General features: G+C 32.5%; 1 protein-coding gene across 4 annotated transcripts in view; it reads left to right on the top strand.

Moving 5' to 3' along the window:
* Positions 1-26,340, top strand: part of CTNND2 (catenin delta 2) — a 1,133,181-nt gene that overhangs the window by 623,019 nt on the left and 483,822 nt on the right. For all 4 annotated transcript variants that reach the window (XM_051969857.1, XM_051969856.1, XM_051969854.1 and 1 more), the window contains 3 exons: positions 8,128-8,162; positions 8,707-8,823; positions 25,834-26,006. In XM_051969857.1, the coding sequence (XP_051825817.1) occupies positions 8,128-8,162; positions 8,707-8,823; positions 25,834-26,006 (325 nt within the window). The remainder of the gene's footprint in view (positions 1-8,127; positions 8,163-8,706; positions 8,824-25,833; positions 26,007-26,340) is intronic.

Below are 26,340 nucleotides of genomic sequence, written 5' to 3'. Positions count from 1 at the left end.
TAATAATTTAATGAATTAGGCTTGTAACTAAAAAGAAATGGATTTAATAGAAATTTGTTTTTAATAGAAATGGATGTTGGGTTTTATCAAATGATTTTTCTGTATCTATTAAGATAATTATATGATTTTTGTTAATTTGGTTATTGATATAGCCAATTATGCTAATTGTTTTCCTAATATTTAACCAGTCCTGCATTCCTGATATAAACCCTACTTGGTCATAGTGTATTATCCAAGGTATGATTTTCTGTAATCTGTTTGCTAATGTTTTACTTAAAATTTTAGCATCAATATTCATTAGGGAGATTGGTCTATAATTTTCTTTCTGTTTTTGTTCTACCTGGTTTAGGTATCTGTATCATATCTATGTCATAAAAAGAATTTAGTAGGAGTCCTTCATTCTCTATTTTTTCAAATAGTTTATATAGTATTGGAGTTAATTCTTCTTTAAATGTTTGGAAAAATTCACATGTAAATCCATCTGGTCCTGGGGATTTTTTCTTAGGCAGTTTATTAATAGCTTGTTCTATTTCTTTTTCTAAATTGGGACAATTTAAGTAATTTATTTCCTCTTCTGTTAATCTAAGCAATTTATGTTTTTATGGATATTCCTCCATTTCACTTAGGTTATCAAATTTATTGGCATAACATTGGGCAAATCAACTCCTAATTATTGCTCTAATTTCCTCTTCATTGGTGGAAAGTTCTTCCTTTTCATTTTTGACTAATAATTTGATTTTCCTCTTTCTTTTTTTTAATCAAATTAACTAAAGGTTTATCTATTTTGTTGTTGTTTTTTTCATAAAACTCTTAGTTTTATTTATTAATTCAATAGGCTTTTTTTTTTTACTTTCAATTTTATTAATCTTTCCCTTTATTTTTAGAATTTCAAGTTTGGTATTTGATTGGAGGTTTTAAATTTGCTCTTTTTCTAGCTTTTTTAGTTTCAAGCCCAATTCATTGATCTTCTCTTTCTCTATTTTATGCAAGTAAGCATCTGGAGATATAAAATTTCCCCCGATTACCACTTTGGCTGCATCCTACAAATTTTGATATTGTTTCATTATTGTCATTCTCTTGGATGAAATTTTTAATTGTGTCCATGATTTGCTGTTTCACCTATTCATTCTTTAGGATGAGATTATTTAGTTTCCAATTACTTTTTGATTTTTCCCTTGGCCTCTTATTGAATGTAATTTTTATTGATTGTGATCTGAAAAAATACATTTATTATTTCTGCCTTTCTGCATTTGATTTTGAGGTCTTTTTGTCCTAATATATGGTCAATTTTTGTATAGATTCCATGAAATGCCAGTAAGAAAGTATACTCCTTTATGTCTCCATTCAATTTTCTTCAAAGATCTATCATACCTAAGTTTTCCAGTCTTCTATTTACCCTTTTAACTTATTTCTTATTTATTTTGTGGTTTGATTTATCTAGCTCTGAGAGAACAAGGTTGATATCTCCTACTATTATAGTTTTGCTGTCTATTTCTTCTTTTAACTTTTTTTAACTTCTCCTTTAGGAATATCCATGCTATACCACTTGGTGCATATATGTTTAGTATTGATATTGCTTCATTATCTATGCTACCCTTTAGCAATATATAATTTCCTTCCTTTTCTCTTTTAATTGGATCAATTTTTGCTTTTGCTTATTCTGAGATCAGGATGGCTACTCCTACATTTACTTCAACTGAAGCATAATAGATTCTTCTCCAGCCTTTTATCTTTGCTCTGTATGTATCACTCTGCTTTAAATGTGTTTCTTATAAACAACATATTGTAGGATTCTGCTTTTAATACAGTCTGCTATCCATTTCCGCTTTATGGGAGAGTTCACCCCATTCACATTTATGGTTAAAATTACTACTTCTGTATTTCCTGCCATTTTATTAATCCCAAATAATACTTTTCTCTTTTCTTTTCCCCTTTCTCTCCTTCCCAATATTTTATTTATGAGCACCACTTGCCTCAGACAGCCCTCCCCCTTTAGTTCCTTTCCCTTTCTTATACTTTTCCCCTACTATTTTTGTTTTTCCTTCTATTTAGCTTATCCTTTTCCCTTTTGCCTTTTCCCTTCCACTTTTCTCTAACGTGAGAGTTTTTCTGTGAAACCAAATATGTCTAATACTTTCTCTTTGAGCCAAATCTAATGAGAATAAGATTCACACAATGTTCGTCCTCCACCTTTCTTTCCCTCAATTATAATAGATTTTCTTTGCATTTTCCTGAGATATAATTTCTCTCATTTTACCTCCATTTTCCCATTTTTCAAGTACAATCCCCTTTCCACCTCTAGTTTCTTTTTTATATTATCACATTAAAATCAAATTATACATGCACTCTCTATGTATATCCATAACTGAAATACAGTTCTCAAGAGTTCTTTTCTTTCCACCTTTTTATGTTTCTCTTGAGTTCTATATTTGGAGGTCATTTTTTTTTTGTTTGTTTAACACTGGTTTTTTCATCAGAAATGAATGGAATTCAACTATTTCATTGAATATCCATCTTTTTCCCTGAAAGAAAATGCTCAGTTTAGTGGGGTAGTTTATTCTTTGCTGCATTCAAAGTTCCTTTTCCTTTCAGAATATCAGATTCCAGGCCCTTTGATCCTTTAAGGTAGAAGCTGCTGGGTCCTGAGTAATCCTTATTGTGGCTCCTCAGTATTTGAATTGCTTTTTTTCTGCCTGCTAGTAATATTTTTTCTTTGATTCAATAGTTCTGAAATTCAGGCATGATATTCCTTTGAGTTTTCATTTTGGAGTTTTTAATCAGGAGGTGTTCAGTGAATTCTTTCAATGGCTATTTTACCTTCTGATTCCGTGGCATCAGGGCAGTTCTCTTTGATGATTTCCTGGAAACTAGTATACAGGTTCTTTTTTTATCATGATTTTCTGGAAGTCCAATAATCTTTAGATTGTCTCTCCTAGATCTATTTTCCAGATCAGTTTCTTTCCCAAGTAGGTATTTTACATTTTTTTTCTATTTTTTTCATTTTTTTTTTTTTTGGTTTTGCTTGACTGATTCTTGATGTCTAATTGAATTGTTCATTTCCATTTGTTCAGTTATTGATTTTTAGTGAATTGTTTTCTTTGTTTACTTTTTTTTGCTTCTTTTTGCATTTGTCAAATTGAATTTTTAAATGAGTTGTTTTGTTCTATGAATTTTTTTTTCCGTTGCATAAATTCTGTTTTTTAAGGCATTATTCTTTTTTTCACTTCACAGATTCTGTTTTTCAGAAGGTTGTTTTCTTTATCCATTTCACAAATTCTGTTTTTCAGGGAGTTGTTTTCTTTTTCATTTTGTCAAATCTATTTTTAAGGAGTTATATGCATTTTCCATTTCACTATTTTGTAGTGAATTTTTTTCAGATAATTTATGTGTTACCTTTTCCAAACCCTCTTGTAAAGTTTTCATTTCCTTTCCCCATTTTTCTTCCAGCTCTCTTTTAAGATCTTTTATAGTTTCTTCTAGGAGATCTTTGTATGATGGGGACTAGTCTATATCACCCTTTGATGTTTAATCTGGCGGTGATCTGCTTTTAGTCTCCTCAGGGTTTGAAATCTGTTTTTCTCTTTCACCAAAAAACCCATCTATGATTAGAATTCTTTTTGTTTTTTTATTCATTTTTTTTTCAAAAGTTGATATTTGTTTTTAGAGAAAGGGAGCTTGTCCAAGCTTCCTCTATAGGCAGCAGCAGCCACACTGAGTTAATGCTTACTCATTCCAGTGCTGAGTGGGCATGGCCAGATTCCATAAAATTCTGGCATTTGGGGGTTCACTATTTACCTTTTTTGTTTGTGTTGAATATTTTATAACTTCTCTGCTGATCTACTGGCTTGCAAGCAGGGCAGACTAGCCAATACTGCTATAGATTCCTTCCCATGTTCCCTGGCATGCACTGTCCCTGGTTTGCACTGCCTGCCCTCAGTGTCTGTGCTCCTCCTGCTTTGCTTGGTCTGCCTCCCTCCATGTCTGATTGAAACAGACCTTTTATTTTCTTTTCTTTTTTCTTTCTTTCTTTTCTTTTTTTTTTCTTTTTGTTGAGGCAGTGGAATTAAGTGCCCAGGGTCTGCCCCCGAAACAGACCTTTTCTGGCGATTTTTGAAATTGTCTTCTGCTCATAATTTGTTACACTCCCAATATTCTTGGATTTTGCCAGTCCAAAGATAATTTAGAGGCTGGATTTGTTAATTAGTGTGAGGTTAGAAGGAGAAGGTCAGAAAGAAATACATGTCCTCTCCACCATTTTGACTCCACCCTGGAAGTCTAGAGTTTTCTTGACAAAGATATTGGAGAAGTTTACCATTTCCTTCTCCATTTGAATAAGACAGAGCTTAAGAGACATGTTCATAGGCATACTGCTAATGAGTGTCTGAGGCCAGATTTTAATTTAGACTTTCTGACCTTAGGACTAGCTCTCTATCCAATGGGCTATCTAGGTATATCAAAACATAATTATTAAATTTCTATAAAGAGTTATACACTTACCTTATAAGAATGTAATTTTCTTTTTAAAATCCATGTATATTTAGTATTTGTAATTATTTATATGCATGTATACATATAATTTATACTTTCATATATGTATGCATATATGGATGCACATATTTTATGTACATATCTAATTGTAATAAATATACATGTAAAATTTATGTCTGCAAATTTTTGTAGTATACATACAATATTATATGGTCAGATACACAAATGGTTCTGTGATCTAATTGTCTGGAACAATTCAGATTTTATCCAATCACTATCTCATTATTTTATATGATACTTATTCATGACTTCCAAGAAATTTTCCATTGGAGGTTCACTCAATATGTTAGAAGACTTACGTGATTTATTCTAACTTAAAGAAAGTTCTGTCAGGGTTCTCTGGATATCCATCTGTCATCTCTTTCCAGAACACTACTCTATCTTCTTTTTTTTTAACCACACAATTACTTAATAATATTTTTACTCCTATTCTGAGAGTTTTTAATTGGTTATGTTTTTAAGTTAATTCATACCCACCATTTGCCTCTCTCTTATACTCTGTATGCTATTTATTTTTAATTTTTTTCACTAACTATTACATTTTTTGCCTTTGTATCATATATCAGTACTGATAGAATGAATATTTTTTGTAAAGATTTTTTGTAAAGATTTGTAAATGATTTTGTGGAAAGCTTGGAGTCATTAAAGGAGTTCTATAATTTCCTGAAAGTAGTCTAGCCAGCTCTATTACTGTTGTTCTCAGGTCCAAGTCATTTTCTCACAGAAATATGCCTCAGATAGTCGTGGATATAGTTAAATGTATAGGTTGTCTAGCCAAATATATGTTGCAATCTGTGCAATAGAAATTTTTTTGCTCATTTGGTCTTTCCTGTGTGAATGTCAGATCAAATTCTGATTGATGGCAAAATTCTTCCAAGAGGCTCTGCAAAATTCTGAGGCTTAATGAAGTCAGCATGATGTCATATACAAACAAAATCATATGGAGGACTTAATCATCCAAGGAGAATCCTTCTTCAACTTTAATTCTGTGCTGAATGTCTTCCATCATAATAGTTAACATCTTGAATAAACATATGCTCTGGTTTTTGCCTCAGATCATATTTTTAGCTCATTGTGTAGGATATTTGTGCTATTATATCTTTCAAGGAATCTTAATCAATTTTGATGTATTGAGAGATACATTTTTGAAAAAAAGCATATAAGGTAGCACCTTGTCCTATGTTTTCAAATGTTATTTCAGACTTTCAAATAACACAAACATTGGGATTTTCTGTTTTCTACATAATTCACTTAATTTTAAAACATTAATGTTGAAGTACACTTTGAACACTGCTTGCTAAAGTCTGATTGTTCCCTACTAATACCCTCTTGAAAAATGCCCACATTTCATGGATATAGATTGTGTAGAAATGAGAAAATAATCATGTAAGTAAACAGTTATTTATGTTTCTTGTACACTTTTTTCAATATTAATAGGGTCTGAAATGTTTTCCTTGCCCGTAGTATAGTCCCTTCTTTCTTATATTTTGATTTTTAGTTGCCCAATCCACTCATAATTGTTACCTCCAGCACAGAATTCTTCTTTGAACACTTAGTCTAGTTGAATTATTCTTTTCATTTTTGTACTCTCCAGGCTATTTCTACTTCTTCTAGAAGCAAAATTTCTCTATTTTTCTTCTCTGCTATCTTTCTTCCATTTTCACTCTTATAAAAACCTGAAGTTTCTTTACTTCAAATTTTTAGTAAGCCTTCTTGAAAGTTACTTTATCCTCCGCTGTTTAACTCTGCTTTATTAGAAAATACTCATCATAATTTCAAAAATCATTATTCATAAGGGTATTAATATAATATTACCTCTCTGTTTGTAAGTATATACTTATTCAGGTTCTCTCAGGGTCCTTTCTTTTGTCATTCTTCTTATTGTAATTAATTTACTTTGATAAAATAATTATAATTATCACTGCTGATGTAATTTCTTCTATTCTTGTTCCTTTTTTGATTGTCAATTATTGTTTGAATTGATTAGAGTTAAGCTGCCTAGATTATAGATTATGTTTTTTTTACTTTGAACTAATTCTTACTTTATCATTAAAAAGTCAATACTTTTTTATATTTGCATTTTTGTATAATTTGACTCCAAAAATAATCTGAAATCTATGTGATATATCTGATGCTGTCTATGATGTAGAATACCCACAGTCATGTAGCACATAAAATATAAAACAAAAATAGAGTCAAGATCAGACACTTGTTTGTATTTAGGGATAAGTAGTTAATATAAATAAATATAAACACTATTCCATTAGGAGAAATATCTCCTCAAAGTGTTGTTTAGCCAATCTATTAACAACAAATTGTAAAAAATTATCTGAGGACTAAAATGATGTAAAAAGAGTGTTAAATACATTATATGTATTTATATTAGAATATGTTTGTAATCATTTTCTGTTGTGTCCTGCTTTCTAGAGCCCCCAAGTTGGGGTGACAAAATATACCATTGCTTTCTAGAGCCCTCACACCGGGGTGATTAAACTATCCCTTCCTAGTGGAGAAGTGATAAGGTGGGACTCCCAAGTTTGGTGGAAAAATGGAGTCCATTTATTTCAAGGACTTTCCCCTTTATATAATGTAACAAAAACAACATTGTGCATGTGGGACCACATAAACAACTTGCTGTTATATGGAGTTTGCCACCTGGTATCACTCTGCTTCAATTTCAACACAGGTTGTTACCACCCCCTGACTTCTCAGGAAGGCTGAGAGCCCTTAGGGGAGATGGGGAGCCAAATCAAACATTGTTAGCAGATTCCCTCTGGGCTGAAAGGTCTTATACCTTACCCAGAGTTTCCCCACTGACTGTGACCCACTACAATTTTCATTTCAGCTTCTGTCAATAATGTCATTACTATATAAAGTTAAACCCAATCTATTAATATGAGTTTACTGTATAAAATGCCTAAGGGGAGATAGTAGATATATTATGTTTTCTTTTATTGTATTCAAGGGTTCTTAACTTTATGCCTTATACCTCTTTTGCAGTCTTCAGAAGCCTATGAATGGACCCATTCTCACAATAATACTTTTCAATATCTAAAATAAAATAGTATTTCAAGAAAAAACAATTATATTTGAAATACAGCTATACAAATAACTATATTCTAGAATACAGATTAAGAATCCTTGCTTTATTCTAAAACAAATTACTAAAAATGTTATATGTAGTCTATATGTTGCACTCTTTACAGTCTATGGCAAAATTCAAAGTTGCTTTTTAAAACACCTAAAATAGTGACAGATTCCTACTATAATGAAACCATATATCCAAAATATTCATAGCAGTGATGAACATCATTTTTCTTGCCATGGTCTTTTATGGAAATGGCTTTAATGGTAACCTTTTCATTCATTAAACTTGGCACATTAATACTTGATATTTGTGATTAATATCATTTAAATGTATATAAATCTGAATATCAAATAAATCAGTTCATTTCCAGAGATGGTATGGGGGAGGAATCAATTTTTCCACAAATTTCTTAAATATGCTTTTGTATGTTATAGTTGAAATTCATTTTAAAAATCAATATGTTCTAAACATTTATTCTTTTTTTTTTTCAGTTCAACAGAAGAACAATTTCATTGGCAAACACAAGGTAAAGTATACAATTGGGGTGGAAATTTAAAATTATATATGAATCAAAATTAATTTCATCACACTGATGAAATAAAAGATATAAAGAAATAAGAGGAGCAAGACAAATTACCTGAAATTAAAATTTTTAATTCTTTATGAAAAAATTTATTTAGATAAGTATGACTGGAAAGGAATTGACTAAATTTTTTATCAATTTCTTGTTTAATTTTAGTATCTCCAAAAAAAAAAAAAAAAAAAGGATCTCAATTGTTCCTGACAAGAGAAAGGGAGAGAGAGAGAGAGATAGAAAGGAAAAAAGAGAGACAGAGATAGAGAGATGGAGAGAGAGAAAGAGATACACACACACACACACACACACACACACACACACACAGATAGAGACAGAGAAGAGGAGAGGAAAGGGAGAGAGAGAAGGGAGTAAATGATAGTAATCTCAGAAATGAGGTAAAAATATTTCATCAGACTTTTTTGACTATCAAATAATGAAAAAATATAAAAATATTGTTGATTATAGGCTCATTTTTTGTATTTATTTTAAACAGACGGTCAAAAGGATATAGAGGATGAACTCACAACTGGTCTTGAACTGGTAGACTCCTGTATTAGGTCACTTCAAGAATCAGGAATACTAGATCCCCAGGACTATTCAACTAGTGAAAGTAAGTTTAAAGAACTTTCCTTATTTGTCTGCTCTTCCATATTTACTTTTTGAAGAAACTTGCAGTATTTCAAATGAGAAAAAGCATTTTGTTGTTCCAGCCCTCAATTCTTCCCTCAACCTAAAATATTTAAATTATTTAAATTAACTGTTAACTATATATTTTTATACAGGTCATAATATCCGACGACCAAATATTTTCCATCACTAATCAGACAAAAAGAATGAACATTTCACAAAATCTAAAAGCAATAAATATTCTGCATTCAATAATTGATTGATATTGTTTTTAAACAACTTCATACAACTATGAAAATAGGATATGTCATAATTTCTGTCTATAATAAATTACATTAAAATTCTATCAAAGAATTTTGATATTTGCATATGAATGGAAAATATATGTAGTTGGATGAATCTATTATGAATGTTTCATTTTTTGCTCTTAGTAATTAAAAATATGTCTCTGAAAATCAAATCATTAAAACATACACTTGATATGGAAATTACAATATTAAAAGATCGTAGGATGTTTTATTGTAGATGTTAAAAATGTAATTTCTTAAAATCTACCAATAATGTTCATTTTGAGATAAATTAAAAAACCAGCAGCCTCCTTATATACTTTTGTATCTATGCATATAATTTTGATATTATTCTATGACCTGCATTTAGTCTCTGTAGTTCTATAACCTTTATAATACATGAAGAATTTTAGGACAGCATCATCAGGAACAGCCAAGACCAATTAAAAATGAAATCTATCCCCTTCAATAAGGTAGGTGCTCTGATCTTATAATCCTTGCTACCTGTATTTTGTACTTATGTAGTCATACTACCTTCATGGTCTAAAAGAGATTTTCTATCAGTACACCATGGTGCATTTCTCTGTTAATTTACAGATATATAATAACAGTCTTAGAAAGGACTAGAGATCATTTAGTCTATCCCCTCACTGAAGAAAGAACAGCTTCATGTTTCACTGAAAAAAAATTGAGACTAAGAGTTTCTTCTTATACTTTCTTCCTCAACTGGCATATTCCAGATGCTCCCTGACACTATCTTCTTTAACTCCTGTCTCACAAGAAGAGGTGACCCATCTTGTGAAATCAAACTTTTCTACTTCCATAAGTATTTTCATTTTATTTCTTATTCTCTAGCAGTGATGCCTTCTTCCATACCCACTTCCTTATTTGTATTTAATGTCTCCTTGTCTACTGCTGCTTTCCTTCCATATTCTCAGAAACATATCTCAATCTACTCATTCCTTCTGGTTATCATTCTATATTTCTCCTCCATTTTTATATTAACTCATTGAAAAGGTTATCTACAATAATAAATATCTTAATTTTCCTTTCTCCAACTCTCTTCTTTATTTTATTTAGTCTGGCTTCCAGTATCATTCTCTGAAACTGCTCTCTCCAAAATAGCTAACATTTTCTTAATAAATTTAATAGCCTTTTCTTAATTCTCATCTTTCTTGACCTCCCTACAATCTTTGTTATTGTTGATCATCCTTTTCTCCTTGACACTCTCTTCTTCCTTGGTTTTCATGACAGCATTCTGTTTTTTTTTTTTATCTCATCTGTCTGATCTCTTCTTAGTCTCCATTGAAATCATACTCATAATACTCTGTCCTCAACCCTCTTTATTCTCTCTTTATACTACTTTACTTGGTGATTTCATCAAGTTTCATGTATTCAATTATTAACTCTATGCTAATGATTCTCAGATCTACTTATTTAATCCTGACATTTCTTCTGACTTTCCATCTTGCATCACTGCCCATTAGATTTCTGGACTTGGATATCTCATAGACTTCTTAAACTTAGCATGTTCAAATCTGAATTATTTTCCCCCAAACCTTCTCCTCTTCCTAATTTACCTCTCACTGTTGAAAGTATCATTTTTAGTGATCAAAGCTCATATTCTAGGTGTCATTCTTGACTCTTCCATCTCTCCAATTCCATATCCAATGTGCTACCATGGTTTCTTGATTTTTCTTTCATAAAATTTCTCTTTTTTCCTCCCTTCTTTCCTTAATATTGCCACCACTATGGAATGAGCTCCCATTAGCTTAAGCTTAATTATTACAATAGCTTACTTTTTGCTGTCTATGCCACAAATATCTCCCCGCTCCATTCCATCCTTTACTCAGTTGCCAAAGTTGTCTTTCTAAAGTTTAGGTTCATACCTGTCATCCTCCACCTTCACTAGTTAACCTCTAGTAGCTTCCTGTCATCCTCTATTTAGCATTTAAATACTCTCACACTTTCACCCCTTCTATCTTTCTGGTCTTCTTACATCTTGATCCCCACCTACCACAACCCCAGTCTCTATTTGGTAACATGGTGTCCTTGATGTTCTTTGAATAGGATGTTCTGTCTCCGGACTAAGAATTTTAACTGTCTGTCTCCAAGCCTGAGCATGTTTTTCCTCCTTATGTGAATTTTCTGGGTTGATTATCTTCCACTTTCCTAGTATATAGGTAGTTGGCATTTTAAAGCTCCCATTAGAACTCTTCTGGAGCATCAGCTATTTGTCTTTTGTCATTCTTTGTATTTCATGTGCTTAGTGCAATTTCTAGTACTTATTGGGTACTTTAATAAAGGCTTACTGGTCAACTGATCTTGACAATACCATTGAAAAAGATAATATCCAGCTTTTGATTGAATTTGTAAGTTTAAAAAAGTCCTACCTGAGTTAGCCCATTTCATTTTGGAATAACTTTAGTTGTTGGGATATTTTACATATGTGTGTGTGTGTGTGTGTGTGTGTGTGTGTGTGTGTGTGTGGCACTCACAAAAAGTCAAATTCAGAGTTTATTACTAATTTTTATATTTATTAACTTTGATGAACTATTTCACTGAGTTATGAAAAAACTTAAAATATAACCAGAAATTTCATGGAATTAAAAGTTTCAGGAATAAAAAATGGTTTTCTTTCTTCTGACTTGAATGTGCAATGCTTTTGTTATTCTGTGGATTGAAATTGCATCTGAAATATCTCTATCAGTTTTTCAAATTTTTGGTAGACTAGACAATTTTATTTCTAGGGGATATAAAAACAGATATCATAAATTAAATTTTTTTTTGCTTTTACAAATCTCTTATAAAATGCAGTTAGAAATTTATTAGTTTACCTTTCTAAACATGAATGGAAATCATTAGGAGATTGCTGGTGTCAGAGGCCCAAGATGTGAGAGAATGCAAAAAGAAAACAACTGAAAGACATGTAAAGTATAGCTGCCCATTATGTGTTTGTAAATGTCTTCTTTTTACATGGAAACTCTAACTATATACATTTTCCCCAAAGGACGTCTGCTTTCCCTTCTGTTATATATTATTTTAAGCAGATTACACTGCCTCCTCAAAAAATTATAGCTATTACCTTAGAGGGGAATGATTTAATGAAAAAGACATAGGTAAAATATAAAAATGATGGGGTTTTTTTAGATTATGAAGAGGAGGAAGGAATACACATTTCCCAAATGAAAAACAGTTACTGCCATCTGTGTCATGAAAGGCTCCTGGGATTAATGTCTAAATTTCGAGATTTGGAAAGATGAGTAAAAATTTCAATCAAACACATAATTAATTGACAAGTTGCCAAAGGGACCTAGAAACTAATTATTATGCTCAAATGGAGCTCAAACAAGACAGGATGAGGAATTGAAGTTTGGAATGAAAAAAAAATCTCTCAAACCCCCTGACACTGGTCAGGTAGAGAAGAATTAGAATTGAAAAGCATCAAAATATCCTTAGAGTCTATCTTGGAATTAATTTTACCTTGGGCTCTCACTGAAGATCATCCCAATCAAAATCCTTCAGCTTAGATCCTCAGTCTTGACTCAGCAAATAGGGAGAACGAAGCAATCAGTCAATTAGCAACTTTTTATTATGCAATTAATATATGTAAGATACTATGCTTATGAGATAAAAAAAATATATATAGAATAGAGCAATCCACACTCATAAATCTGTTGTATCAGAAGAGAGAGCAAGCATAATCATAAAAGTACATACAGAATGAATATAAAGAGAATAAATATAAAGAAGTTCAACACTTTGGAAAGAAGGATACTAGCAGTTGAGGGAAGTAGGATTGATTTCATACAGTAACAGAACTGTATTTTTAAGAAAGAAAAGGTTCTATGAACTGAAGTCAAGGACAGCAAATTTCCATCATGGGATGTGATTAGTGTAAAGATAGGAGATAGAGTGAGTGTTCTGAATAATGAACAGAGAAGACAAAGTTGACTGGATTGCAGAATGCGAGAAGAGAAATTGTGCAATATAGACAGAAAGATAGTCTGAGTCAAGGTTGTGAAAAATTCTAAAAACTAAACAGAGGAATTTATATTTTATCCAAGAAACATTAAGGAGTTCATTGATGAGCAGATTGGTATAGGTAGATTCAACCTTAAGGAAAATCACTTGAACAGCAGGGGAGAAGATGAACTGAAGTGGGGAGAAACCAAGGACAATGAGACCAGTTAGGACATCATTGAAATACTCTTATTAAGTAAAAAGCAATGAGTATCTGAATTTCAATGATGTCAACAACTGATAAGTAGAAAGAAACAACTAGATTTGAGACACATGGAGGAAGATATAGAGCAAGATTTGGCAACTCACTGCATATGTGAGGTGAGTAAATGTAAGGAATTAAGATAACATCTAGGTTAAAAACCCAGGAGACTTAAAGAATAGTAGTGCCTTCTGCTGAAATAGTAAATATTGAAAGAATCAAGTTTGGAGTGGGGATAGGAAATGGAAATAATGAGATCTATTTTGGGAACCTTGAGTTTGACACAGTTCCAGAAAATCCAGTTTAAAATATGCAATAAGGAATTATTGCATAATAAGGAATTAGTGATGCCATAATGCAGCTCAAAGGAGAGACTAGATGGTTATATAGATCTATCACCAGTGTAAAATAGCATTTAAACCTAGCAAAGTTGATAGATCATCAAGAGATGAAGAGAGGACCCAAAATCGAATCTGGGAGAATACCCATTATTAGGGGATGTAATATGTATGAGTAACTATGATTTTGAGGGGTAATACAGGCAGAAAGTAGACCAGGAGACAGTAATTTCTTGCAAACTCAGAGAATACAGAAGTGAATGGTCAGTATTTTGCCATACAGCAATGAGATTGAGGAGAGTACTGATATAATACTGAGCACTAAGATTTAAAATTAAGAAGTCATTGGTAACTTTGCAATTTCTATTGAATGATAAGGTCAGAACCCATATTCAAAGGATTGAAAGATGAATAAAAGAGGAAGAAACTAACAATATCAATTATATACAGCTTTTTCTAGAAGCAATACCTTACTTCCCAGGGCAGCTAGTTGACTCAGTAGATAGTCAGGAAGTTTCATCTTCCTGAGTTAAAATATGGCCTCAGACACTTAATAGCTATGCAACCCTGAGCAAGTTATTTTCCTAATCTATAAACCTAGAGAAGGAAATAGGTGTGCTAAGAAAACCTCAAATGGAGTCGTGAAGTCAGATACAATTGAACAAAAACCTTCCTTTTTATTTATGCTTATTATGTCACTGCTCATGTCACAAATGATAATAACATTAGTTATCAGATAGTAATGTCTGTATACTTTAGTGACTTTTTATTTTTATTATGAAAATGGGTTTTGATTGGAGAATGGAATGGGAAAGTAATGTTTTGAAATTTGAGTCAGCATAGATGGACGAGTTGGGAATGGAATTGATCATTGTTACTCCCAAGCTTTTCCCTAAAACAAGTATCCATTATTTTAATATTAATGGAATAAAAACAAGCCATGGAATAATTTTCTCCAAATAATTAAATTTGTGAGTCATCTGAAAATAAATGGGTATGTGGTGGGTATGAATCAGTTACATTATTTAGTAGAAGCATATCAGAAATATTTGTGACTAGAAATGGAGATGGCTAGAGAAATGATGATAGCATATAGAAAGAATGAGGGATAAATAATAGAGATATTAAGTATTTCATGCATCCATTCATTGTCAAGAAATCTAGCATAAATCCCTTTCTCCCAGCATATTGTGTGGTCACTTTATGAAGAATTTGTAAAATTCTAGGAATAAAAATAAATAAATAAATAAAATATAAAAAAATTTTAAAAAATAAAAAATATGTTTAAATTAAACAAGAAACATGCAGGATAGGAAGGTATGGGTTAATTGTAGGCTGTGAATTCAGAGGAAACACCTTTATTAATCACAGTCTGTTAAAGTGCAGAAGTACCAAGGGATCAAATATATTGTCCACTTAAGAATAAATGGTGACTAAGATAAATAGAGCAAGTCATTAATTAGTTTTCAGAAACCAATGTTATATGAAATGAAATTAGAAAAGGCAGCTAGTTTCTTATCAGCAGTATCTATAAATAGATAATTAGCTATCTAGCATTGCAACAGGGTTTCGTAACTTTTCCACAAATTTTAGTTATAATAGATAAATGTGTTACTGAGAGGTGATGCAGTTTGGAAGAATATTTATGTAGTGTTTGCTACAGATCCATTAGAGGCTTCATAGTATTGAATCAAATCTTGGAGACAAAAAGAAACAATCTAGAAGAAGGAAAAGTTTTATTTCCAAAGAAAATTCATTGCTTTACAAGGTTTTCAATTTTTGCTTTTCATAGGTAGTTATAGGAAGTGTCTTTGTCATTCCACAGTTATTTATTATGGTTAATGTAACTCTACCAAGTGGCAAAGGCCACTAAGCATGCCTTTTACATAAAAAAGATCATTTTACATAAAAAAGATTATTTACTTTTTTGTGTACTTGGACCATATTAAAGAAAAGAAAGTATTGGTGAAAGTATCTAGGTTAGTTGATAAATCATCTTATTCTAACACTTGCTGCAGTACAGGGACAAGAGATGTAAGACTACAGAATAACATTTTATGACCCAATTGACCAATAAAATTTTCAAATGCCTTTGACTCTACTGTTCTTTAAATATTTTTAATATTTAATTTTAAAAATATTTATTCTATTTTAAATATTTATTCTATTAATGTAGTAAATCTGAATTGTTGATCTTTTACATTTTAGTTATGTCGTTTCTACTAAGAAATGCACAATGCTGGACTTGGTGCTAGGAGACAATATGGTTTGAATCTCACCTCTGGGTGAGATACTTCCTATTTGTATGACTATACCCAAATCACTCATTGGGACCAATGAGCCAATATAATTTTAAAACTTTGTAAATTCTAAAGATGAATGACCAAAATTGAGTGACATCTTCATTGAAGTGATTTCATTTAAAACACTTTAAAACTGGAAACAAAGATTATATGGTCTTGACAAAACTAGTTAAATTCTTAGTTGCATTAAATTGTCCAAAATATTGGCAACAAGGAAATTGAATAAGAATTTTAAAATCTGGTTGACTCTAACCACCTTCCATCTATGAAAGTAAAGGCACAGGAATTGCCAAAATAAGCTTAATGATTTTCCAGTGGTTCCCCTGGCAGCAGTATCTTATCTCTCCCAGTTGAAAGTATGAATGGTGACTGGTAAATTGTTATTTTCAGTTGATGTTTTCTTCTTTGTAAGGATGCAAATAAGACAGATTCAGGTAGAAAATAATGAGTCAGTGGGCATTTAAATCAAGTACCTAATATGCTTCAGGCAATATGTTAAGTGCTTGGGACTGGCAAAAAACTATCCCTTCTCTCAAGGAGCTCACAATCTAATGGAGGAGATAATATACAACAACACATAAAAAAGCTATGTGGGAGATAAATAAGAGCAATCATAGGGAGGGCACTAGAATCAAGAAAAGTAGCTGAAGGGCTCTTTTAGAATTGAAGGAAACTCAGGAAGCAAGGAAGCAGAGTTGAGGACAGAAAGTATTACAGACAAAGGGTACAACTAATGAAAATGCCTGCAGTCAGAACATGGAATGTCTTATTTGAGGACTACAAGAGCTGCTAGATTGCAGAATATATACAGAAATTACTATGATGGGAAAAAAAGAAAACACGACTAAAACCTTAAAAATAATTAAGCAAAAATGACCAGTCATTCAGAACCCATGAAGTAGAAGCTGCTAAAAGAAACAAAAATGGTCTGTAAATCAAATATATTTAGAGTTTTTTTTAATGAGATATATATTCTCAGTTCTTTTATGAATAAACAGACTTAATCGGTTTTAATTTTTCTGTATAAATATAATAATTATTTCAACTCTTTGGATCTTTAGAAAAAGCAGAATTCCATATTATAAATTGGCCATTGTGGTTTTTTTCATAGCTTAATTGGGTAGTTAATTTTGTTTTCATTTGTGAAAATCTTTTTCATGTTCACACACACCATGTTTTATATGTGTTTTATAAGATTCTTTTATTATATAGCTTTTTTTCTGCCTTTTTTGGCCTTTTAACAAGCATCAGATTTGATTTACTATTTCTAACTTTGCATTGAGTTCTTGGAACAATTGCTTAACTCATTTGTTTCTACCCCCATGTCTTCAGGAGTCATTGATAACAGTGACATTGTCTGACAGCAAAAACAAAGATTCCTAGATATAGAATTGAATGGAACTTTAGCAGTCATTTTTCAAACTCCCCATTTTTTAACTAAATAAAGTAGCTAAGACCAAGAAAGATGAGATTTGCCACTGCTCACACAAAAGGGAGTTAATAAAAGCATATAAAGTGATTGAATCCATACTCTTTGCATTGATATTATCATAATCTGATCATAGTGTCTAATAGTGGTACCTGGTCTTACTCTGGCAGAGAGAAATTATAGGAAAGATGAAACATCATAAATATGGTTAAAGAATATCTGTGTAACTTTAGTGGAGCCATCTAATTATTACAAAGTGCCCTAAAATATTTTGCCACATGTTTAGTTTAGATAATGGTGGGACTGATGTTCCACCAAAAGCAGACCAGAATGAGCAATTCCAGAAAAATATCTTTTGAACATATACAGATACTTAGATTGGCATTATATGTGAAGTACAGGACTTCAAGTTAGGAAGAGTTGACTTAGAATTCTTCCTCTAATACTATCTGTGACCAAGAAGGGAAAATTTCCTCAACTTCTCTGAGCCATATTTTCCTAGTCCAGAGGTAGAGAACTTTTTTTCCTGCCAGGGGCCATTTGGATATTTATAATATCATTCATAGGCCATACAAAATTGTCAGCTTATAGAACTCAACAGTGGGAGGTTGTTGTACCTAGCTTTTAGCTCATTGTTGCCTTAGTGAATATTTTTAAGATCCGTTGTCGGATATTCCCCACCTCAGTCCTAATCTGTAAAAATGAGAACACAACAATTCTAGAAAGTAAGTGCTATTCTTACTCCCATTAGAAGAATAAGAAAATTGAAGCAGCCAAAAGTTTGCACAAGCTCACATGGCTAGCAAATGTCTGAAGTAGGATTTGAACTCTGGTTTACTTGACTTCAAGCTCAATGCTCTATCCATTGCACTATTTATATAATATGTTCATGTATATGAATGTGTCTGGGTATGAGTGTAAATATAAAGAGCTCTACAAATATTAAGATTTTGTATGGACCTGAGAACAATGGTGATTCACACAGAAGTGTTAGTTTGAAACTATCTGGTTAGCTGACAAGAAACTTTTTATACATTGTAGGGTAAAAGCTTATTTGATCCATATTACTGAGTTCTTTCAGTTGAGTTTGACTCTTCATGACCTCATTTGTGTTTTGCTTGCCAAAGATAATGGAGTGGTTTGCCATTGCCTTCTCCAGCTCATTTTACAGATGAGGAAACTGAGGCAACCAGGGTTAAGTGACTTGCCCAGGAATAAACAGCTGGTATCTGAGGAAGGATTTGAACGGAGGTCTTCTAGACTACAGAGGGGCATTCTATCCATTGTGTCATCTAGCTGCCTCATCTGATCCATTGATTAAACTCAATTTTATTTTTTTTGGTACACATTATTCTTGAAAATAATGATGCCTTAAATAACCTAGCTATAGATAAATAATAAGCAAAGAAACATGGAAAAAACTCCACCTCTTATCCCTTCAAAAACCTGTAGGATAACAGACAAGAAAATGTAGCATAATGGAGGGTAGAAGTAGTTTTACTATTTTTAGGAAAGACTTCCCATAGGAACTGGAACCTGAGCCCTGAAAGAAGCAGTAGATTCCAAGAGGCAGAAGTTAGGAGGATGCTCAATCTACATATAGTAATTGCAAAAGCCAGATAGAAAACCAAAAGCAGGCCATTTTGTTTGGAATGTAGAAAGATTGAAGGAGGGTAGTATAAAATAAACCTGGAAAAATATGTTGTAATTATATTATGAAGGGCTTTGGATGGCATGTTGTGAGGTTTATGTTTATTTCTACATGCAATAGGGAACTCCTAAAGATTCTTGAACAGGAAAGTGATATGGTGAGACATTTGTTAAGGAAGATGGTACTATATTGAGAGGGAACAGACTTCAAGCAAGAAAAAATTACTAGAAGACTATTGTAGTAGTTCGAGTGACAGGTTATGGAGGCTTCAACTAGGCTGGTGACCATGTAAATTTAAGAAGGTGGTTATGAAATTTTTTTGAAGAGGGGAAAATCAACAAAATTTTGCAGCTAATTTAAGTAATACTCTAATACAATCTGATTGATATGATTAAATTACAAACTATATATTGAACTAAATCAGACAGTCAGTAACACGGATTAAGCACCTAATGTATGAGCCAGGAGGACAGGTAGGTTACACAGTGGATAAATCTGTAAAATGAGATGGCAAAGGAAATGATAAACCACTGCAGCATCTTTGACAAGAAAACCTCAAATAGGGTCAGGAAGAGTCAGATATCATTGAAATCACTGCACAATAATAAACATGTCAGGCACTGTGCTAAATACTGAAGATACAAAGAAAAGCAAAAAATAGTCTTTGCCCTCAAGGAACTAACAATCTAATGATTAAAGAAATAATGACATCCTGGAAAGAGCTGTTAAATCAAGATAATCAATTTTGGAGGACATATATTGTATCTTTGATTTAAATTCTATTTTGAAGATGGTAAAATAATTGTGCCAGTGTCCTGAAGGGAGAATACTGATAGGTTCCAATAGATAATCTTACAATTATATTTAGAAAACAGAAAATGAATTAACAGGCAAGTTGCACACCCCAGAAGCAACAGCAAGGGAAGAATAGGCATCTGCTTAAGTATCATCAATAATTTAAGCACATATCTATCTATTTTGCTCTGTAGTGGTTTTTTTTGGTTATTTAACCTTCTAGGGAAAACAAATCTTTGTTGAATGGAAATGGACAGTGGGGTGAGAATGGTGGTGTGTGTGTGGGGGGAGCAGAACCTGGGTGTATTCCTTGTTGTGAAGTCTATTGTGAACATGTAAGTACTTTTATGGCTCAAGACTGCCTTGTTCTTTCGATTCAATTAGGTAATCATTTATTACATATCTACTTTTTGACAAGCATCATGCTACTTGGGAGATAATAAAAAAAATTCCTTATTCTTAAGGAGTTCACATGGGGTAAAAGTATACACAGATAAGTAGAAAGGAAGAGAGAGAAACAACTGAGGAAGGGAAGGTACAGATTATCAGAAAGGAAAGGTCTCTAGTAGCACACAGTACTTGAATTCAGTCTTCAGATTACAAGAGATAGGGTGAGGAGGAAGGGCATTTGAGTCACAGAAGTTAGTGCTAATTGTGAGATCCAATATGGAATGGTTACTACCTGTATGTCAACCTTCTTAGACCCCAGTTAACAACCTGTAAAAGGAGGAGGTTGGAAACTGGCCTCTGAGGTTACTTTCAGTTCTGTTTCTAGTTCTGTGACTCTGTGGATGAAGTGAAGTTCAGGATCAAATCAGACCCATGAATTAAACTTCTCTAATTACTGTTTCAGTAATAGCAGTAGCTACAACACAGCTCAAAGCAGAGTTCAACTTTATAAATAATAAACACAACTATCACTGTAAAAAGTTTAGAGTTTTTTGAATTGTATAATTTATTATATCATTTTTCTTTTGGAATAGACAATCTTGTTTAAAGTATCACACATTACAAAGATAAAGCCAGTTACTTGTAATCCTCCTATTAACTGCACAGAAAAAACATTTTGCTTGGTAGTGAATTGTATCCTTAGTTTCAGACAGTTATTGACCATTTATTCGTCACCAGGGGCAGGTAAGGTGAAAATATGATTAATGCAGTACAACCAGTATTACTGCTAGGGGAAAAAAAAAAAAAACTAAGGTATATATTGTACTGGTAGGATAAGCAAGGGAAAGCTTGGGAAAAGTTTTCTATCTTTGTGTCTAAGAAGAGGTTTTTTTTTTTTTAATTACTACAAATTTAACATGAATGGATGCAATTCCTTTTGGCATTTGGTTTAAAATAGTCCAAAACGATAATGAATCTCAGTAGGAAGTGCTAGGAGTACTATATTTGAAGTCATAATTATAATTATTAGTGAATTTAACTTAAATAGATCTAGGTATGTCTCTTACATAGCACCAGGAGCTACCTCCCTTCCTAATACATTACCCTGCTACTTGAGGATTTCCCTCCTTTCTTCCTTGACTCTTCACCAATGGAGACATCACTGCTACCAGGAAATCTTCCTCTTCACTTTAACCACCCCATATAGTTCTTTTTTTTTTTTTTTTTAGCTTTTTGTTTTCAAAATATATGCATAGTTTTCAACATTCACCCTTGCAAAACCTTACATTCCAAATTTTTTCTCTCCCTTCCTCCCACTTCCTCCCTTAAATAGCAAGTAATCCAATATATGTTAAACATATGCAATTCTTCTATACATCCTCTACAATTATCATGCTGCACAAAAAAAAAAAAAAATCATACCAAAAGGAAAAAATGAGAAAGAAAACAAAAAAGCAAACAAACAAACAACAAAAATGGTGAAAATTCTATGTTGTGATCCATATTCATTCTCACAGTTCGCTTTCTGGATGTAGATAATTCTCTCCATCATAAGTCTATTGGAATTGGCCTGAATCACCTCATTGTTGAAAAGAGCCACATCCATGAGAATTGATCATATTGCATAATTATTGTTGCTGTGTACATTGTTCTGTTGATTCTACTCACTTCACATGGCATCAGTTCATGTAAGTCTCTCCAGGCTTTTCTGAAATCATGCTGCTAATCATTTCTTATAGAATAATAATATTCCATAACATTCATATACCATAATTTATTCAGCCATTCCCAACTGAAGGGTATTCAGTTTTTAGTTCCTTGCCACTACAAAAAGGGCTGCTACAAATATTTTTCTACATGTGAGTCCTTTTTCCTTTTTTATGATCTCTTTGAGAAATAGATTTAGTAGAAACACTGCTGGATCAAAGGATACGCACAGTTTAATAGTCTTTTGGGAATAGTTCCATATTACGCTCCAGAATGGTTGGAGCAGTTCACAACTCCACCAACAATGTATTAGTGTCCCAGGTTCCCATATCCTCTCCACAATTTATCATTATTTTCCCTGTCATATTAGCCAATCTAAGAATGTGTAGTGGTACCTCAGAGTTGTCTTAATTTGCATTTCTCTGACCAATAGTGATTTAGAGCATTTTTTCATATGAGTAGAAATGGTTTTAATTTTTTCAACCAAAAAATGCTCATATCCTTAGACCATTCATCATTGGAGAATGGCTTTGTATTCTTATAATTTTGAGTCAATTCTCTGTATATTTAAGCCATTATGCGTACTTAGAATCTTTTACAATTGATGATTTTAGGGTATTCTTACCTCTGTCCAGCCATGGTTTACTGTGTTGGGAAAGAGTGAAAGACAAATCCTCCACCTCCTAACATGTTTTCCGATTCCTCATCTCCTGAGTCCTAAGTTGTTCCTCATCATTCAGACAGAAAGAAAAGTGTATTTTGCTGCTTGCTAAAGAGGAAAAAGGGAACAAGGAACATTGAAAGAAATGGACTCCAAACTAAAGACTATTAAGAGCTAGAGATTTGTCCAGTCTTCTCATTTTACTGATGAAGAAACTGAGAGGCCGAAAGGTGTAATTATTTCTTCATAATCATAGGGCATGTTAGGGACAGAACTAGAGTTTGTGGTATAGGAGAAAATAGAAACAAAAGTTAGGAAATCGTGGTTTGAATCATTGTGGTACAATATAAAAAGTGGAAGCTTTAGAGTCAAAGAATCTGTTTACTTGCCAACTCTGCCACTTATACACTGTAATTTTGGGTAAGTAACAAATCTTCATGGACTTTATTTTCCTCATCTGTTAAGTGTCTATCATAAATCTATTAACTTGCAAATCTAAGATCTTACATTTCCTCACAAAGTGACTTTAGGTTGTGTAAATGCACATTTGTATTATGCAAATCTTAGGTGTTGTTATTAAGTACCTCTTCTGTGCTAGACAACCTGGGCAGGATTATTATTATTATTACAAATTGATCCTTTGAAAGTTGTCCATATAAACCATGTTATATTTAGAAGCTAAATTCCTAAGTCATGCAACAACAAAAAAATTATTCAATTCAAAACATCTTTTAGTACAGTGTGATTTAAGAACAAGATAAATTAATTGACAGTAACATGATTTTATTACCATTCCTTTCACTGTTTCAAAGTTACAAAGAGAATTAGAAGCAGGGAAAACATATATAAATCCTCAAGAGAGTATATAAAGTGATATTGTTCCAAGGCATTGAAAAATTATTTCAGTGAAGTGTTCCATTTGGACACTCACCTTGACATCTAAAGTCATATTTTAAGAAAGAGAAATCAAGAATAAAATTATAAGCTTAGTCACTACCTGCTACTAGAATTGGTACCATTGTGTGAAATATCAGAAATGGTGTCAAGGACGGAATAGTTCATGCAGGTACAATTTCTTGCACTGAAAAGTGCTTCTTCTGCATTATGATTGAAATAATTTGAGGAAATTTTACATTGCAAGGGTATGCTTCAACTCCATGATTTTGAAATGGTAGTCATTCTCATTTATGCTTTTTTTTTGATCTGCTAGTGAAAATTAAATCATTTTTAAAAGATCATTATTAAATATAAATCTTTCTTTGTGTTTATATATTTTCACTTATCTATTCTTTCTGTCTCTGTCTCTGTTTCTGTCTCTGTGTTGCTGACTCTCTTCCTTTGTCTCTGTGTCTCTGACTCTGTATGTCCGTCTGTCACTCTTTTAGCATCTAAGATCTCATATAGTTCAACATATAATTGAATAGGAATCCTTCTTTACAACATTCTAGCATATATGGCATCTGCTTTTCATAATTTAAATACATCCTGCGATAGACAATTCACTACTTACAAAGTACTACAGTGCCTAAACCTTGACAGCTATAATTATTAGAAAGTTATTTCCATCAAGTTGAAAGCTCACCTTTTACAATTTCTGTCTTCTAATCCATACTTCATATCACTGACAGAATCATCCATTTTATTTTAATATGCAGATCTGATCATCTTATTCCTATTCAAAATTCTTTAAAAACTCCTTCCTCATAAAGATCAAATTTATTTTCCTGGCTTTCCAAGGCCTCCATCATTTTTTTCAGTCTTCTCATATTAGCACTCTCTATACATTCTAAATACTACTCATATTGAATAGTTCTCCAGCCACCCAACAAGAACCTTGCTGTCACATCTCTATGCCTTAGTTCAGATGTGTTCCTTGTTCCTGAAATACATTCCCCATCCATCTTTTCCTGTGGAACTATTTGCTCTTTATTCATATAGTATTTCCTCGCTGATGTCATAGTCCTTGAGAATAAGGGACAACCAATAATAATTAGATCCTCCAAGAAACCTTCCTTTATCAACCCCTTTTGGCAAAGACTTCCCTTTATTCCTCACAAAATACTTTTTATAATTTTCTAATTCACTTATCATGCAACTGTGATTTGTAGTTATCTATATTGTGTTGTTAGACTATGATGTACTTGAGCCCAAGGACCAAACCCAAGTTTTGCATTTGTTTTGTTTTGTTTTGTTTTATTTTATTTTATTTTATTTTTTGCCTTTCCTTTATCCGTAAGGCTCAGCCCAGTACCTAGCACATGATGAACACTTAATAAATGTCTATTTTCTTTACATGACTATCATCTTTCTACTAAGATTGTGAGCTTTTTAAGAATGGGGATTGCGTTTTATTTAAACTTTTCATCTCTCCCCTCCCCCGCCAGAATCTAGCACAGTGCTTTATACACAGTAGATACTTAATGAATGCAATAATTTAAAATGGTATTGTTCAGCAAACCTTTTATTCAAGTATTCTTTAAGTGTATACTATTTTTAGCTAGACATCATGATAAAATGATTAGGCAAGTATAGCAATTCTTATCTCTTCATCATCACAATAATTTGGGCAATCCTTGTGTTGAACACTATTTCCTCTCTGATTTCATAATGTGTTTTGCTAAGATGGAAAAGATAAGCTGACAAACTAGTCACTAGATCCATGAAATTTAAGTGGGTTTTTACCCACTTTAAAAAGCTCTTGATATTTTAAAAGTTGTTATGTCTACGGACACTGAAGTGTTACATTACTCGATGTAGAAATTATCACTGATTGGTATTCTTAAGAACTGAGGTTAGATGATTGTTTTACCTCTCTGCTCATGGAATTAAATAGATATAATTAAGGATATTAAATTTTTCATGCACAAAGTGTAGGATCTACATTCAAATGAATAAAACTATGTTTATGATAATGTAAGAAATGGTAAAATGATTTCCTTTTTTCAATTAACTTGACTATTAAAGTTTCTCTGTGTTGGTCAACGTTTGGAACAAATATTTATTTTTCTTAACTTTTAAAACCTAAGGATATAACTTAAGTCTTAAGATTTTAATTAACTGTACAGATTAGAGTTTAGTTCTCAGAGTCAAAGAATGCTACATGGGTCAGAATTTTGTGCATGTGATAATTCCAGGCTACTCTCTGTAAATAATACATGTCATTTGTGCTTCACCCTCACTGACTGCTCCAAATTACTTTCAATTCAGGGCCCAGCCTTCTCTCCCAGAGTGCACTTCAGCTCAATTCCAAACCTGAAGGGTCTTTCCAGTACTCAGCCAGCTACCATAGCAACCAGACCCTTGCCCTGGGTGAAACAACACCTTCTCAACTCCCAGCTCGAAGCAGTCAAGCCAGAGCTGCTATCCAGAGCTTCAGCCAGGTATGTGTCAAAGGAATTTTGCATACTCAGATCTCTGTCTCTCTTCTCTCTCTATCTGTCTCTGTGTTTCTCTGTGTGTCCCTCTTCCTCTCTCTCTCTCTGCTTCCTCTCTCTCTCTCTCTCTCTCTCTCTCTCTCTCTCTCTCTCTCTCTCTTTCTCTCTCTCTCTCTCTCTCTCTTTCTCTCTCACACACACATACACACACACTTAAATTAAACTAATTTTGTGGGGGGGTGGGGAATTTTGTTAAATGTTTATAAATTTGTATTCTTATCTATATCTAATTTTTTTCTTATTGGGGAAAAGAAAGGAGTCAGCATTTATATTGTACCTA

This window comes from Antechinus flavipes, chromosome 1 (assembly GCF_016432865.1).
Source record: "Antechinus flavipes isolate AdamAnt ecotype Samford, QLD, Australia chromosome 1, AdamAnt_v2, whole genome shotgun sequence".
Lineage (NCBI taxonomy): Eukaryota > Metazoa > Chordata > Mammalia > Dasyuromorphia > Dasyuridae > Antechinus > Antechinus flavipes.
The sequence above is the reverse complement of the archived record's forward strand: the minus strand, read 5'-3'. Positions and strand labels throughout refer to the sequence as shown.